At 42.0% G+C, this 18,249-nt stretch overlaps 1 protein-coding gene across 1 annotated transcript in view; it reads right to left on the reverse strand.

Annotated features, from left to right (window-relative positions):
- LOC138268297 (persulfide dioxygenase ETHE1, mitochondrial-like) overlaps positions 1–18,249 on the reverse strand; it is a 142,103-nt gene that overhangs the window by 52,462 nt on the left and 71,392 nt on the right. Inside the window, exons 3-4 of the mRNA XM_069217809.1 lie at positions 8,110–8,258; positions 1,640–1,769 (exon numbers count right to left, since the gene is read on the reverse strand). Of these exons, the coding sequence (XP_069073910.1) occupies positions 1,640–1,769; positions 8,110–8,258 (279 nt within the window). The remainder of the gene's footprint in view (positions 1–1,639; positions 1,770–8,109; positions 8,259–18,249) is intronic.

The following is an 18,249-nucleotide window of genomic DNA, read 5'->3' on the forward strand; positions in this document are numbered from 1 at the left end:
GTGCCAAGCTGACTTTATGGTGGCCTTGGCTTAGTGGTGGTCATCCTGACATATTGAATACGTAAACGTTCTTGGCAGTGTACAATCTTAGCATAACCCATCTTCAAAACCTGGGACAGATACGTAGTTACCAGTGCCTTTACTTTGGAAAGCGGCTTGGGTAAGGTAAAACCTACTCCAGTTCTAAATGCTTGCGCTATAAAGTAATAGCATTGATAGGACGTTCACAAAGTTGCCCATACAACCAGGAGCAGGTCTTGACTACTAAATCGTCCTACCCTCTGACGGTCATTGCCTTTATATGAGGTCATTGACAGTTGCTGGGTACTACTGAGTTGCTCCCTGAAATAAGACTGTATGTCTGTGTTGCCTACACAACAGTGTATGTCAGAGGTCTTCAAACTAGAGGTGGGTCTCTCATGTGGGGGTGGGGCTCTTGGCTCTGGCCAATAGGAGAATTTAGTATGCCACTGTGGAGCACAGACAAACAACATGTACTGTGATTTTAATGAAAGTTCCTCAGTAGGCCCTCCAAAAATACCCAAACGCCACAAATCTCGTCCCTCGCTCATGATTAAGGCACAGTTTGGGGACACTAATATTGCGATAGATCTTACGACATCCTGTCGAATCTCGTCTATTTGACTGCACTTTTAAAAGGGATAGCTAAACATAGCAGCAATTTTCGAATTGTTAAACCTCTTTAGAGCTGCAAAGTGGCCCGATGTCTTGTGAAAACATACTTCTTCACAAAGTCCTGGTACTCTAGCTAACATTAAATTGCAATTTTGGGCTTCTTGCTTCGTTTTTTCTACCATTGTAAGGATGAGCTAAAAAAGCCAATATTCCAACTGCTTTTGGCTAAAATGTCAGGACTGGCATGAGGTGTCACTCATGACAAGGGGCTAATTGCAGAGTATGTAAATGTAACACAATGAAAGGCGAGAATGAAAATCTGTTTTTTTTTTCTCAAAAGAAATGTTTGAGCCACTTCAAAGTTCTTTACACGTTTTAGCTATTTTGCTTTCAATATTTTTCCAAGTTCACATTTAGTGTGTTTGTTTTTATCCAAAACGAATAAAGTGATTATTGATTGATTGGTTCATTTAATGTAAGAAAAAAGTAAAATAGAATGTTACTTCTGGAAATAAACTTTGGGTGTCACTCTAGCAAGCAATCTCACTTGAAACGTTCAGCTTGCTATACTTTATCCTACATATTTCTAGAGTGAGAAATTAATAAGCAGTTTTAGGATTCAGCTTTGTCTGTTTTTGTTAATGTGACCTCACGCCTCATAAAGTTCTGTAACCTTCTTGCAGTATTATTTAACATTACATCGAATAAATGTGAAAACTTGTGCTTGTCATTTTGGTGTCCCCATGACATTATTTTACACACAGGGCGTGTGTAGCCTTAAGGATCCCGAAATGTTTACACAGTGTGGATGCAACTGATTTGCATTCATATAATTAAAAGTATTTTGCTCACAGGATGTGTCTGTGCTCAGTGCGCTCATCCATTGTCACCAACTCAGGTCACACATAACAAGTTCCACATCTTCCAGTATATATTGGTGGCCCGAGAGGTTCGCCCTGTCCTGTTGCTCCCATTAACTTAAGAGGACCGAGGAGCTACACACCTTGCTGGAAATCGGTTCTTCCACAGCCTCTGATGAGCAGCGCATCTCCGGTGAAGGCCATACTGTGGTCTGTGAGCACGTAGGTCAGACACCCAGAAGTATGACCTGGTGTGGCTCTGACTTCCAAACCCTGCATTAAAGGGAAAACAATTGCATATCACCTGTAGTTCAACATAAATCTCAGTCTGCCAATTTGTTTCAAGCTCATAGTTTCTGCTAGTACATCCATCCAAATATTTTTGTCTTGTAGGTTATAAAGCCTCTTCAGAGGATAACATGTTTGTTCTTGAGAACACAGGCCATCTTCTTGATAAGTGCATTTAGACGTTTGTTTACTTGTTGTGGCAGCTCCGATGTTGCGAGGGGCTCACTTAAGTCATTGTTCTACAGTTCTAGCTCTAAAGGCCAGGGGAGAGGTCCCTGACTTTTCTTAATTGTCACAGAGCACACCGTTGAACCAGCCAATTGCATTTATTTATTCATTTGCAAACTCCATTTATTTGCTTGCACCTTCTCACGTTCTGCTATATTGGAGCATATGTAGTGCACTATGGGGTAGATTTATCAATCTTTCATGCTGTGTAATGCAGCAAATCACCTCGCTGTGTGGAAGGGAAAGGACAGGAATGCAACAAATGTAACATTATATGCTGCATTCCTAGTTTATCCTAGAGCTGGCACACGTTGGCGGTCTAGCGCCAACTCGGACACCTTTGCGTCTTGGTGCAAGGGTGTATGCATTGTAGGCAGGATTGTTTTTGTGCAGGAAGGGACACTTTACTGCACAAAAACAATCCTAAGGAGAATTGTCCTGCTTCAGAATGCAGCACACACAGAAAGAGGAAAAACAAGAAGAAATAAAGATATTTCTCTTTGTTACACCTCACTTGGAGATATAGCATCTTGACACATTCCCAGGTCTACCACTAATTGTAATTCTGGGAATGTACCAAAATCCATGGGTGGATGCATGGAAACACCCGTGCTCCACCCATGGAACAAGCCTTCTGTGGCTTGATAAATCTCACTTAGGTTTTGTGTCACCATGGCACTCCCTTACGTTGCGCAAGGATGATGCAAAACCTTGATAAATATGGGCCTCTATGTTGTCTCCGTATTAGCCTAGTGTGTACTTACATTAAATCCTCTGACCCAGAAGATGACTGATTGCATGATGTTGAAGGAAACTGTACACTATTACTACTACTACCCCACCTTCTACTAAAAGCAGTTATATAGGTCATTTATAGCCTAAAATGTGTCTAGCCTATTGAGGAGTAAAACTGGCAGTGAAGAATTTACAAAAATACTGGTGATCTTCAGAAATGTACTGATGGCTGGGTAATATATTCTATAGGAGCCATCCCATATTTGATAGGTGATTACCATGGGGGCTCTGTTAATGGAACGGCGTGAAAGTTAACCGTGTTCATGACACACATTGAAGAGATCTGGCTTGCATATATTTCTTCATCCTCTACTTTGGGTATTTCTCATCAGGTTGTCTCTCCATGTACTATTCTTTGTGAGCTCTGTGATATGGGTGATCAGTTTGCCCAGGGTTCTAATCTATGGGTGATTGGTTGTCTTCATCTATCACTTAGCAAAGAATTTAAGCCACACTAGAGCTCTATTCATTCTCTAAATGCACCTGTAATAAGGACACGTATGTAACGTCCAAGCTCATGGCTTGTTAGGAATTCTCAGTGAGGGTGGTGCTCTTCATTTTGGATACCATTCAGTAGCAAGTCACTGAGGTACAACTGCTCAGGGACCTTTCATTTGTGGTCGCAGGTATACAGTTAAACATTAGAGGGTGTGTGTAACACAATTGTGAGGTATTTATGCAAGTTGAAGTTCACTTCAGGAAACTCTGCTTCTTAGCTGCATGAATAGAACAGGATGGCACGTCATAGCTCACTACACTAGGAGCTACAATGTGCACAGTTTATTTCTTTTCAAACTCCATTTATGTACAAGCACTTTTTTACATTATGCTTTATTGGGGTATACTTTTTACACTATGGGCCTCATTACGATTTTGGTGGACGGAAAAGCCTGTCCGCCAAAATTCTGAAAGGGGAGGTTGCTGCCATTGTAGCTGCCTCCCCGCCAGGCCATATTACGTGTTTTCCGCTGGGTCAGTGGGTGGAAACATTAGTTTCCAGCCACTGCCCCAGTGGAAAACGATCTGCCGCATTGTCTCTGGCTCATGATAGAGCCAGAGACAATGCTGTAGTGTGCAGGTTGCACCAGCACCCTTGCATTGCCAAGTGCATGGGCAGTGCAGGGCCCCCCCGGGCCCCATGCTCCCGTTTTCTGCCAGCCTTTTCATTGTGGTGCTACCGCCATTAAATCACCGGCAGAGAACGAAGTCGTAATCTGCAGGGCAGTGCTGTTTGCAGTGTTGCCCTGGTGTATTAGGACCGCCATGCCGACTAATCCTGACTGTGCTGGCGGTCCGACCGTAACGGTAGATAATATGGCGCATGGACGACCACATTGGCCACAGTCCGACTGCCACCGCGAACCTGGCGGTCATGAGACCGCCAGGTTCATAATGAGGGCCGATGTGTTGCTACCAGATTGCACTAGTGTGTTTTTATATGAATTCCTATGACCCAGAACAGGATGAATTGATTTCTTGGGGCTGGGGGAAACTGTACACCATTCGCTTGCAAATAACTGCGGTATTATTATTACACAAGCCAGCACTCGCACCACAATAACATTAAATTCAACAGAGTCCATCCCAGCAAACACCAGTTAAATACGCTCAGAATGAGAGCAACCTAGTGTACAAGGAGCCACAGAACATTTATTAACTACACACACTGTCTACATTAGACTCCACTCTTCTCTTTATAGAGGTTTCACCCCATGCTATTAACTGGTGTTAAACCTGGTAAAACTTGGTACTCCCGGAATTGTGTGGCACCCATTCTTCTGGCAAACTTACAACTTATCATTTTCCTTCTCAATACAAATCACGTACCCATTGCATCAGAAAAATCCTGAATAGGCCAAAGTAACTATCTGCTATATGGTAGTCATGCAGCCATATGGACACCATGATGAACCAGGAAGACTTGCTACACTCATGCAATCAGTCATGTCCCTGCAGCAATTCCTATTCCTCTCAATTAGTGACAAACCAGTTCAATGCCATTGATTGTAAGAAACGTTTGTGGGCTTTCCTTTTCAGTTCATTTTGATAGAATTATCCTAATATGGGCTTTACCTTAAAATTTCTATGGCATGGTCAGTATTTATGACACTCACGACTATATTTAGTGTTTATATATAATTAAAATGCCTCTGATTAACAATACAGTTTATTGTTTGTTTGGGAAAAAAGTATTCTCATTGGTGTACAACTGTTTTTGTTATTATTCTACTGTCCATGCGTCTTTTTTTTTTTACGTAGCGTAACAAAGTATATACAGCCCATATTTTAGATTGCAGTTAAAAAACAAGATTGCTATGCTGACAGAGATTCTAAAGGTTGAGCGTTGGAGAATATGTAACCACCTTTGGATGGAGCGATGTGACGTCAATGGCAATGAGTGTAAACAGGGCCCTGTAGGACACAGCACCTCGACACTAAAGTGGTCACTTGGAATACGATTTTGGTGTGGGGTCCCACTGTCGAACGATGACCCTTATGCTGATATTATATAACAGAGAAAAGACTTCAAAAGTGGAATACAATATTTGTTTCTAACTTGAACGTACCGCGTTGTTACAGCACAGTGCGAATTGTGATTTGCGTATCCACTGCTGTTCGCCCAAGGTGTGTATTAGTAAACACGATTACGTTGGTTGTATCCCACAAAGGTTGAAGAGTACAATACCTTAATATTAAAGCTACACTTTCCTCATGTCCTTCAAGTCGCTTAAAGTTTACTGAGAATTCTGGTAGGAGAGGGAGGGAAAAGCTGCATTAACTGGACCTCAAGGTTATGCGGGTATTCAGTAGACAAGAGACTTGGGGGCTTCTCAACACGATGGTAAGAAAAGTGACGCAGAAAGAACTCAGAACGAGGCTGCGCAACATCACGCAGTTAGTGATACCGATGAGCAAAACTGGGCTCAGTAGTCTCACGCAGCTAGTGACATGGCAGAATACGCACCCAAAATGTGGTCAAAGAAAGTTCGTGCAGCCATACAAACCAGCCATGGACGTCATTTCACCAAAATGCCAGGGGTAGCAGAAGTGACATCACGTGCCCTTTGACCTCCGATTTCATTCACAGACATATACTTACACATGCACACAAATTAACACTTACACACACACACACACACACTCACACACTCTCCCACACGCATGCGTACACCGTACATTTAAAAACATTTTTACTTTTCTCAGCTGCCATGGAAGGGAATATTCAAGCAAATTGTCCCTGTTTATTACACTAGTAGTTAATAATATGTTATTATTTACTATTTGTGTAATAAACATTGACAGAAAACAGAGTGAGAGTTTCAACTGAGGTCCATAAGGACGAGCTGTCACTGTGTTCCTGGCACAGAATTTGCCTCCTCTGAGGCCGGGGTCGCAAAGGGCAAGCCAGCTGCCACATCTAGTGACCTCTAAATGACGTCCATGAAACCAGCAGGGGCACTGGCGAAATTGTGCTCTTTCACTAGGGTGAGCGAAGCTACAAATATGTAACGAAACAGCATGTTCACTCCTAAAGAATGAAAGGAGGTGTTCGAATAACTAAGGTACTTTCTGTTTGTCACTGTGTTGGAGAGACATTTGCAATAAATGGTAATTGACTGGAATAGTACATTCATCACTTGAAAGGGAGACAGCCAAACTGTGATCACAGAGATAAAGGAGCAATTTGAGTTAAGGATTTAAAGCATTATTTGAAGGAGACTCAGAGAGCAGCACTTCAGATGGCAGTCTGAGAATAAAGCTTTGGCTTTTCTTTGGTATTAATGTTGTGATGTCTGTCTGGTTTGTCTATCTCTTTTGGTGTTCTGTCTCAAACTACCTCGAGTCATCATGGAGAATGGGACTGTGCCTCTATTTTTTATAACCTGTCTTGGTGAGCCTACTCTGAAAAAGTATTCTCTAGATACCCAAGATATATGGGGCGAATTTGCATGCAGAGAGGAAGGCATGGTTGCTATTACATTGGTTATGACTTGTAGGTCAAGACTTTTTGACCACTCACCAGGACTTTTCAATGAGGAGTCAGTAGGATTGAATGAATGTGAGATATGCTAGGGTTGCACTGTCTGCCTGAGGTTTTAATGGCCTTATGGAGATTTTATTTAGTAAGAGTATTCCAAATAGCAAAGCTAGAAGACTATGTTACAGATTTAAGGAAATTGGCATCTTCTTGCAAATTTGGTAATAGCTTTGAGGAATGAATTAGGGCTCAATTAATGCCTGGCTGTGGTAATTACAACACCAGAGAAGAAATATGGAAGTGTGATGATCCCTTTGTAATTGAAATAATAATGCTTGCAAATAAAGTATAATGCAGTCTAGCATGTGTATAAGAAATTAACAATCTAATGTAGACAAAGATTGTAAATGTGGTAAACAGTGCCTGAATACAATATTGTTGCCATTAGGACTCTGTGCAATTTGCCACTGCTAACCAGTGCTAAAGTGCTTGAGCTCTGGCCTTAAAATATGGTAACATTGGCCTCCATCTGATTAGAATATTTAATTTACTTATACGTCCCTAGTATATGGTACCACAAGTACTGCTCGGAGGGCAAACACTTGTTTGTGGAAAAGTACATCTACCCAATCAAAACATGTACTACTGCTCCCAAAAAGTGGGCAGAGTCAAGGCCGCTCTCTAGTGATGCTCACATAATTATCTGGTGACACTTGCACTGTCAAGCCAGACCATAAAAAGGTCTTTTCATTAGTGAGTCGCGACTGGAGAGACTTGCATTCACAGGGCACAGGGATGTGGTTGGTAAGAGTCTCCTGTACCTAAATATGTGTTGATAAGGTCTGGCCCAAGCCCATTCTATCAACAAATTTATTTCCACAGCCCTGTTCATTTGCAGAAAGAAGAGGGAGAAATGTTTATATGTAACTAATGAACACTCAGTGTTTGCTTTTTAAAGACCTAATTGCAAATTACTTTACATAGATTTATGCATTACTCATAGGGACATTTACTCAAATCTACAAACTTTATCTGCATCTCAGTTCTATAAATTGTAGAAGGGAGCCTTAAAGTTGTGCTGTTGCTTACCTCCTAGCTTTCTAAGCTCTTGTTCCTTCAGTAATGATTTTGGGCAAAACGAGGCATGGTAATTTATCATTTTTTCATAACTAAAAGGATTACCAGTGGCACTCCATTGCGATCTCTGCTGCATCCAGCAAAGACCGGCAGTGCTCAGAGACTGGCAGAAAAATTACTTCTGCAGCACATGCAACATTAGTTTAACATTTCTTATCTGGATGCATTGATAGATGATTTACGTACAAAGTTACCGAACTTCACCACATCTCCATCCTTAACATAAACATCGGCCTTGGCACCACTGTTCAGTGCGATAACGCTCTGGCAGCCGGGGATCTCAGCCTTCAGCTTTCCTGAACCAGTGACATGATCTGCATGGACGTGAGTATTGGCTAGAGAATAAAGAAGAAAAAAACAGTAGTATTAAATGTTAAAATCCCTTAAGTTTTGGATTTGCTTAGTAGTAAATTGCACAGTTGGTCACCATGTGTGATTCAAAAAGTTATTCCAATAAGAGGTACTCTGCGCTAAAACGATCCTTCATTCCGCTTGGATTGCGCATTGATCCTCGATTCACAGTTTCCTGGAAACACATGAATTGCCTCAACTCTTTCCACACATATTGAACAACTTTGCTGCATTTTGGACCTTCCCCTGTTCCAAATTATTAGTGGATCCTTGTCAGACACATAATACGTCATGGATACACATGGTCTGTGTCCTCTACAAAAAACAATAGACTGTGTTTTTGTGTGTGTCGGTGCGTAAGATCTGCATTGCTACCACACGTAACAGATTTTAGAACAAATTAAGTGTATTTTGAGCATTATATTAGAAATTCCCTGTGTATCAGACTACATGCTGTTATACGTGTCATGTTTCAAAATTACATTTTACTTTATTTATGTTACCTTTGTCTGGAAAAAAAATCATAATAATATTTTCATACATGCTCTACAATATATTAAAAAGACCAACGTAAAAGAAAACTCAAATGAGAAGTGATAGTAAATTCACCGATATTCATGACAACCAAAATTAACACATGGAACCCTAATGAGCCTGTCTTAAGCTTTATGGCTCATTCTGGCTTGGACAGATCACTGCCATCCCAGATTCGGATTTGCCTGATATTCTCTTTAAAAAGGACACAAGTGCAAATTATCTTGCAAAAGTAAACTGTAACAGCCTCCCCACTGGCTGCCCTTTCTAATGCCCACCAGTGTTACAAATCCAAGTTGTACAAACCTCAGTTTAACAGAAGACCACTGTGTTTTGTACTTGTTTACTTTCTATGTTTTGTACTTGTTTACTTTTACTACTGAGCTTTTATGTAGTCTGGACTGTGTTCTGAAGTGTCCTAACAGGAGCAAAATCGACATTTATGTACAGTTACAGCTGTAAGCAAAGCAAATACATGATTACAGCAGTAAGCATTATTAAATATTAGGATAGGTTTATGTAAGGATGTCAGGGAATATGGGAGAACATTCCCTAGGGAAGCATCGAGGCAATGCACTAGTTAGTAATCCTATATCAGCAGCAGAGCATATTTTTATAGATGTTTGCATAAACATATTTGTGTTCAGTCCAGGTATGAATGAATGTACGGAGTGGTTAATTACATAAGATGGGTAATATATTTTATCTATAGGTTTTTAACAAGTAGCTGGGCTTTCAAGACACTCAAGGAGCATAAGAAGTTTGGTATCTCCGGTATATCTGGGGTAATGTTGTTGAGATTGAACAGGTCGTAGTTGATTTTTTAAAGCAATGTGTTTCTTGAGGTTTTGTTGCCTTTTGCTCTCCGGAGATTACCAGCTGGTTAGATAACTAGGTGTGCTAATTGTCAGAGATCTGTAAATGATGCATGTTATTGTATTTTTCTTTTAAAGTCGACTGACAGGGGTAAACATTGGACAGATCTGAGTACAAGTGTTTTATGTGCATACTTTGTCTGTGTACACAGTATGTATTGCTGTCACAAGTAGATCTGCCTTTAGTGGGAAAATATGGATGGCTGCAAAAGCTGAAAGGAGAGAGTTACTGGAAACAAGAATGGAAATTATAAGAACTTGAAAGCAAAGTTGGAAGCTTTCTTTGGTAAAACAGATTTGATGGTTCTAAGAAATTTCCATTGATGAAAGGCATTTGTGACATGACTTTTATGTGGGAGCCATGTATTGTCTGTTTTTAAGAGGGATGCCCAGCACCTTTACATTAGTGATGATTTGATGGCACCTACCCAGAAGCATGATGAATGTGGAGCCATTTTTCAGAACTGGCTTTATTGCCATATGGGGCCATTAGCAGGAGTTCTATTTTCCCAGGGTTCAGTTGGACTTTTCTTTGAGGCATCAACTGAGTATTTGTTTGAGGTAATTTCTGAGGTGCATAGGCCAGGTTGAAGATTTAATTTGCAGTTAGAGGTAGGTATAGTGCCTGACAAGAATAAGGGAAACCTAGGAATTTCCCACATCACCAAATGTTTCAAGGTAAAGGGTAAACAATAGGGGAGCTACAATAAAGTACTGAGGAACACTGACTTGTCCCTGATTGGCAGTGCAGATAGTGTTTCCTATCTTGATCGCTTGATAGTAGCGTAAAGTGTTTGAACCGGTCTAAGATATTTTCTCAATGTACATTCTGGATTCAATGGTGTTAAAAAGTATAGAGTGGCTGTGTGTGATTTACTACAGTCAGGGCTTGATTGAATACAAGGCAGGTATTATCAATGTCCTAATCCTTAGGGTATCATTCACTATTTTAAGCTTAACTTTTTCAGCACAATGGCTTACTCTGAAACCAGACTGGAGATGCATTTAGTAGCTGCCTGTTTTTTATTATAAGCATACAGATTTTAGAGAACTGGATTTATGATCATCTTTTTTCGAGTTAGTCTGTATTGTACTGTGATTTATGAGATTGTTAAGATTTGAGCCAGTGGGGGAGATGCCTTGGGTCAGAAATTTGGCAATATGAGGCAGAAGTCGCCCTATGTGGTAGTGGAAGTGTTCTCTTCTATAAAACCACATTCCTGTCTCTAAGTTTACTGGTATGAAGAAGGACCAGGATATTTTGTGCATTTTGAGAATGTGAGTTGCAGTTGCTACAATGCGAAGAGTAAGTCATGAGTAAGAGAACTAATTTATGATTTTGAGAAGTTTCTAGGAGAAGAAAATTGCCTTGATTGATAATAGTGAAGAGTTCTGAAATTAATTATATGAGGTCATATAGTTGCTTTAGGCAATTTCCAGCATCGTTTAGGTGCTTCTTAAAGAAATCAGGATGTGTAGACAATTTGTGAACATATTTTCTATCTACTATAAGAATGTGCAGAGCTGGAAGTTATTTGAGTCTTACAGTATGCTTGGATTTCCATTCGGAGTTGAAGGATCAATTTAATTTATGAGTTGCGTAAAGGAAGGCTCGTAGCTTTCAAGAATTGTGGTAGGGTTGTTCAGATTGTGGTTGTTTATTAGCAGCGTACATGCTTGTATCTTTTAAGTAGGTGTAAATTGCCTTGAGTTTTATTCCTGGGATAGGCATAATTTGTGTGTATTTGAAACAGGATCGTAAAATGATCAGACCAGTATGTGACTGTAGGATCACCATTTGTAAGTTTGTTGGTCTGTGCTATCATTAGGTGAAATATAGAACCTTTGATATGTGTAACATTTTTTTCAGCATTGAACTAAATTATGTTTAATATAGTGATTTCACAGCTTGGTATTTTAGGTTATAATTAAGTCACTGAAGAAGGAGAACCTATTTGTGTCAATCCCATCAATGTGTAGTTATGAGCTCTATGGGACCCTCAACAAATTTAACATTGTGTCATGGCCTGTGACAAATAAGGTTGATCCTTAAACTGTTTGTTGTAGAGGCATATATGTCCAGTTGGAAACACTGGAAAATAGAGAGACGGTGTGTTCTGAGAGTTTTGTATTGAACATATTTTATTTATGATAGTAACTCTGCTTCAAACATGATTTCTTCCTGTCCTTGAGGGTAATTATGTAATGGAAGGTGACCTTGAATTGTTTGAGTTTGAGGAAAGATAGGATTCTGTAAATAATAGTTGGAGTAGGTCTCAGCTTTACTCCTGTAAAGGTGATGAGAATTGCTACATTTGCTGACAAAGATACCCAATTAAGATGGCTCAGACTGTTTGATTTCCATTGCTTTTTTGCAGTTGCTTGTGATACGGGTTAAGTTATTTGATAATGGTATTTTGAAGATATTATTGCCTTGTACTAGAGGCAATTTGTGCTCAATGAATAGGAAATCTGGTGCAGCCTTCGCTGGGTAGTGATTTTTTTATACCAGTTGATGAGGGAAGATGAGGGTACATTTTGTTTGTAAGTGGTAGTTTATTGTCCTTTGGCCCAGATTGGGTTTCTAAGTCTGATAATACTTGTTAGAGGAAGAAGGGCAGTCTGCATTCCAGCGCTAGAAATGAATCAATGCCATTATTGAGGGTAGGTTTGATAATATGTGGTTTAAATAGTCCAGTCTAAAGTCTACAGCAGTACTTGCTTCACTGTATGTGACTGAGAGGTAAAAAGTTAATTTGTAAGGTTGGGTGTTTGAGGTGTTGCTTTTGTTCACCAGTGTCAAGTTAGATTGATACATTACGAGGCTGTGTGACATGCAGGATGACTTGCTGAGTTCAGATCGAGGTTAAATGGATCTGTTAAAGCAGGAAGAGTGCTGATATTGGTTATAGAAGTCTGGAGGAATGTCACTGATAAGAGTCTTTTTTTTAAATTAGATTTTCAACATACACCACATTAACACAAGGTACAGCCATACCGGTGTGCAGTAATAACCATTGGCACAGTGAGTCGGTTGACATGAGATAAACACTCCATGTTAGCCATATTAAAACATCATGACAAATAATCCTCTACAGTCCATCATCATTCACAGTTATCAGGCATGGACAATCAGTATGTGGTGAACGGGTTCCAAATGTCCATAGGTCGTGAGGGCCTCGGCAGCTCCCCTGCACGCAGTTCAAGCTGTTCCTGACAATATGTCTTATCTTTGAGCCAGACGTGTACAGTGGGCACAGATTTCCCCCCCCCCCACCCAATGGATCGTAATCCTGGGTTTCGCTAATAATAGTGCTGTTGCTACAAACTTCCGGTTAGCAGGCTGCAGCGGTTTGACTAAGCTAAGTAGGCATATGAGTGATGTACAAACAACCTGTTCATTTACTAACTCCGAGTTCGCCTTCATCACCTGCTCCCAGTACTGTCCAACGCGCCCACAGCTCGAGGCCATGTAGAGAACGCCCACCTCCCCTGTCCTACAGTGGGCATGTCCCACAGTGTGCACAGCCAGCATCCCCATGCAGCCCTCATAGACATAGCTGCAGTGGGGTGTAATACATCTGATGTAGAACTTAAAATGTATAATCCTCAAATTGCAATTGGATGTGACCATGCCAGTTAGTGTACAGCAAAATTTCAAGTACTCCAAACTCAAGGGAGTATCTAGGTCTGCTTTCTACTTATCCAGCGCTGTCTGGAGTGGGCCCTGTCTCTCCCCTTGCAAGGCGTTATATAGGAATGTAATTAGGTTGCGTGGGTAGAACTTGCTGATCAGTATCTGAAGTATGTTTAGAGTTAGAGTCTCCGTAGGGAACTGGGGTTATAGGTTCCTCACAGCAGCCCGCAATCTATAGTATGTGAAAGCTAGAGGAGGAGTCAGCGCCTGCGCCCCCCAGTATGTCCGCCTGCTCCATGATTCCCCCGTGTATATCTCTCCATTGATAATAGAATGTGAGTGTATGGGTTCAAGGGTGATAAAGCTGTCAGGGTAGTTTCATTTTGTTATATATATGGAGTGCACTCCTCAAGAGATGATACTGGAGAACTGGGTGGGCGAGGAGATTGGGGAGATAGGATGTCAGGATTCAGTTACTTTTAGATAGCAAAAGAATGTAGTATAGATGAGTTGACTGATTAGATTGGAGTATTATTTTTCATAGTCACAGATGCTGACATTTTATTTATGGTTGTAGTTGATAGGCTGTGGTAAAAAGATTGCACCACAAAGAATTTTGCTGTTTTGTCTACATGGAAGTTGCTACAGAAGTTGGTTTTCCAATGGTGCATGTTGTACATGTCATGATTGTACTATGAGAGATTGGTCTTCAAGAAGCCTTTCTGTTTGTGTTTACTACTTGCCTGCTGTTAGATTGTTTAATAAAACAGTTATATTCTATTTGCAATCAGTGGCGGCCGGCAGCTTTAGGAGGCAGGGGGGCGGGTGAGAAGCACACACACACACACACTCATTCTTTCACACACAGACACGCACGCATGCACATCCATTAACATCACTCATAACATTCAAACATGGACACACGCACCAAACATTAATTTTAAAACATCACACACACACACTTACCTTCTGCCTCGAGGTCCCAGGAGGGTTGGGAAGGCAGCAGTCCCAACTTCGTCACAGAGTGGGATGGGGTCAGTGATACTGCTGACCCCACCCGACTCTGTGACGAAGTGTCACTGATTGACACTCAACTTGGGCGCTTCAGGGCTTAAACCTGAAGCGCCCAGGTCGAAGTCAATGGGTGACGCTTTCATCGTCACCCAGGGGAGGGCCTTGAGGCACCTTTGCAGAGCCGAGGAGGTCACGCCCTTAGGAGCTGTGACCTCCTCAACCCAGCAAAGTTCAGCTCAGGCAGCCAGAAGTGTGCGCAAATCGCGCATGTCTCACTCCTGGCTGTCTGAGGTGAAAATGAAGAGTGTCTGTCAGGCTGACCTTTGTTCAGCCTGACAGACACTCTTCATGAGGGACAAAAGGTGGGGGGGGGGCGTGGCCCCTCCGCCCTAAAGGACGGGCTGCGCCTGTTTGCAATAGACAAATGATTCTCAAACAGGCAGGCAGTAACAATAATATCCACCGGGCCCCTCCTCCAACTCCCAACTTCTCCCCTGGGGACACCTTTTGTTCTGGTGGTGCAGATATGCGAGGTAGTATTTTCGGAGGAAGTCACTTTAGATGGCACAGTGTCTTGGAGGTAGTTCATGGTAAACCCCCTTCGACTCATTCTCTTCTGGTCTCTGACTGATGTATGCCATATTCTTGACCTCATTATTCTTAATCCTCAATGTGCCATCCGTCTCATTTTCTATCATATTTCTTGGGGGATCCTCTATTCCTATATATCATCTTTCCCTGGCACTGCAGATATTCTGCACCCACTTGTAATTACTCATTTTGGGACTTGCTCTGACCCCCAGCTGCAGTCTCACTTCCCTTTTAGCGAGTAACTGGCCCCGGATAATCATGGGTTTCTGATAGGAGGTTGCACCAGATTCTCTCCATATTCCAAGTAAAACCAGGGCAGCCCGCACCTCAACTTGCATTCACATAGCTTCCTGTAATCCTTGTAGTCTCCCCTTCCATGATGTATGGAAGAACGTTCCCCTTTGTCAACATGCGCGAAGGCACATCTCATCTTGGACACTGCCTATTTGGTGCAACAGGACTCTTTTATAGTATTTTCTGTGTTGTATATTAAGTAGAATCAGAAGATATCTCCCATTTTAATTGCTGCCTGTCTTGGGAACTGCAAAGCGACTCTCCAGACATGCTCATCAGGTTCTCCTATATCGGTTTGCCAATGTGTCCTTAGCTGTTCCAGGGTACTTGGGTATTTCTGATCGGAGTACTTTATGTGAGGGACATTGCCTTGCCTGCCATATGACCATTTAATAGTTGACCTTCTAGGTGGGAGCTCTCTGTTCCCGGTGGGATTGTTGCTTGTAGTATGTGGCGCAGTTGGAGGTATTTAAATATTTGTGTGGGTGCCATTTCATATTCTGTTCTAAGGTTGTCAAATGGCATCATGCCTTTCGCATCCCAGACGTCTTTTAACAAGAAGTGTCCTATGTCGTCCCATTCTTTAAATCCTGGTAGCCTTGTCGCTGGGCTCAGCTTCGTGATCAGACATTAGGGGGCCTTTGGGGTCAGTCTTTTTCCCCAGCCCATTTCTCTGTTGAGCTAATGCCAGGTAGTTATCACAGCTGTTGTTGCTTGTGGGATGCCAGTTGCCACCTTGCTGTCATATAGAATATGTAGGTAACCAGTGCAGTCTGGACCAACCTAAAGGCTGGGTCGGCAAGTGGAGCATATGCCCACTCAAACGTTCACTAACCTGTCCTTTTCAGCTTCATAGAATTTGCAAACGTTTGGCAATTCTATGTCACCTTTGTATATGGATTGCTGGAGTGCCGATAAGGCAATCCGCTTTGGGTCATCCTGCCATGGTAGGTACCTTAAGAGTTTACTGATTGCTGGGAAGAATGTATTTGTTCTGGCATACAGGATATTTTGCAACATAAATGTAAACCTTGGTAGGGCGATCATTTTGAAGATAGCTGCCCATCCCATAATCGAGAGCAGAAGTGCTTTCCAGTGTTTCACATCTATCCGAATCAATGGAGTAGCGGGGTCAGGTTATCTTCGCTGTGTGTCCTTTCATCTCTAGAAATCCAGAGCCCTAAGTATTTTAAGCTTTGGTTCGTGACAGTTAACGGCATGGGGTGATGTCTGGGTACTGCCCAGCAGGAACATCAGAGACGTTTCCCAATTTATTCTCAGATCTGAGTACTTCCCACATATATCAAATAACTCCCGTACTCTAGCCAGGGATGTCACCAGGTCTGCAAGATATAACAGGACATCATAGACATATAAGGATATGTGTTCTTCCCAGGTAGTTTTCCATTGTCACTCTATATTTGGGCATCAACCTGTATCCATTCCACCAGGGCCTCTATAGCTAGAGTGAACAGCATCAGCGATAGCAAGTGGCTCTGTCTTGTGCCTTTCTTTATATGAAATTCCCAAGCGAGAATCCCATTCACTTTAAGTTGTGCTGTGGGGTTTGCATTTAGCAGTTTAACCCAGGGCAGGAATTTCTGTCCAAATCCTATTTTCACCAGAATTGCAAAGAAAAAGGGCAATTCCACTGAATCAAACAATTTTTTTAGCATCCAGTGACACCATGGCCAGCAGTACTGCTGCCCCCTCAACCATGGCTATATTATCATATAATGGGAAGGGTATGCCCAGACGTGGGTCCCTTGCTCACTGTGCCACTGGATTCAAGCTAGCCTGGCTGATGAAGGGTGAAACCCTGAAACCGGTCCCAAGATGCTTGTTTCCGGTCCAGGGAGGACCTGGCTTGGCAGTTCGGGCTGGACTGTTCCCATGAGGAACAGGGTCAAGACTGATTTGTATATGGCTGGGTCCAAACTGGGGTGGCATGGTGAGCAAAAGAACAATGGATTAAACCCAGATCTGTGACTGGGGGTGAGTGTTTGCATTGTTCAGCACTCCGTCCATCAGCCTTTTGTTTTGCTATATTATCATATAGTCAACTTAGATTTAGTTTAGTCGATCTGTGGAGCATGAACCTCATTTTGTCTGGATGCACCAGGTCAGAGATCACGTCTTTCAGTTGGTTTGGCTATGACCTTGGGAAGTATTTTGGTGTCCAAGATGAGGAGCGATATCAGGCAACTGCATTGGTTTGTTTGTCTGCAGGTTTCCCTGTTTTAGGACTGAGTATCACTATTGCCATGGATAGGTCTCTGGAGAGTTCACCTCTTTAATGCACCTCCACGTAAGATTTATGTAGTGGCCTAATGATCTCACTAGATATTTTTTTTTAGGAATTCAGCTAGGAAGGCTGTTGGGGCCAGTGGTTTTCCCAGATTGCAGTTGCGTGAAAGTGGGCTTAGAAGCAGTCTATGTGGGAGAGGGTGTTGTGTGCCCCAGAGTAGAAAGATAAGTCTCTGCGTTGGCCAGCTATCGTTCTCCAGATGTATCCCATTACCACTGCGTTGATGACGCTTTCCAGTTTCCCCGTATTGAGTTGGTGTATCAGTCTAGGTTGGGATCTATGTGTGTTTCCATTACCATATTGAAGTTTCCACCTAATATAGTCTTAGCCTGTGGCAATTCCATCAAGATTCGACCCAGGCACTACAGTGTATCAGACTGTAACACTAGTGCAGAGGTCTTCAAACTGGGGGGTGGGCCTCCCCTACGGGGGCCTTAGGTGGTCCCAGAGGGGGCACCAGACTCTGGCCAAAAGAAGCATTATACAGATAACAGGCCTTCGTTTTAAGCAGACACATGTTATTGCATTTAAAAAAAGTAACAGTACTTAACTGCAATGTTTAAATAGGTCTAGACATATTTAAACATTGCCATCTTTATAAAATAATTGTGAAAAATTCTGAGGTGGTGCAATGATTTTTATTTTTCAACTGGGGGGCGTGGCGTTAAAAAGTTTGGAGACCACTGCCCTAGTGGGACACAGACATTGATGAGCGCCATTGT

Source organism: Pleurodeles waltl, chromosome 12, assembly GCF_031143425.1.
Source record: "Pleurodeles waltl isolate 20211129_DDA chromosome 12, aPleWal1.hap1.20221129, whole genome shotgun sequence".
NCBI lineage: Eukaryota > Metazoa > Chordata > Amphibia > Caudata > Salamandridae > Pleurodeles > Pleurodeles waltl.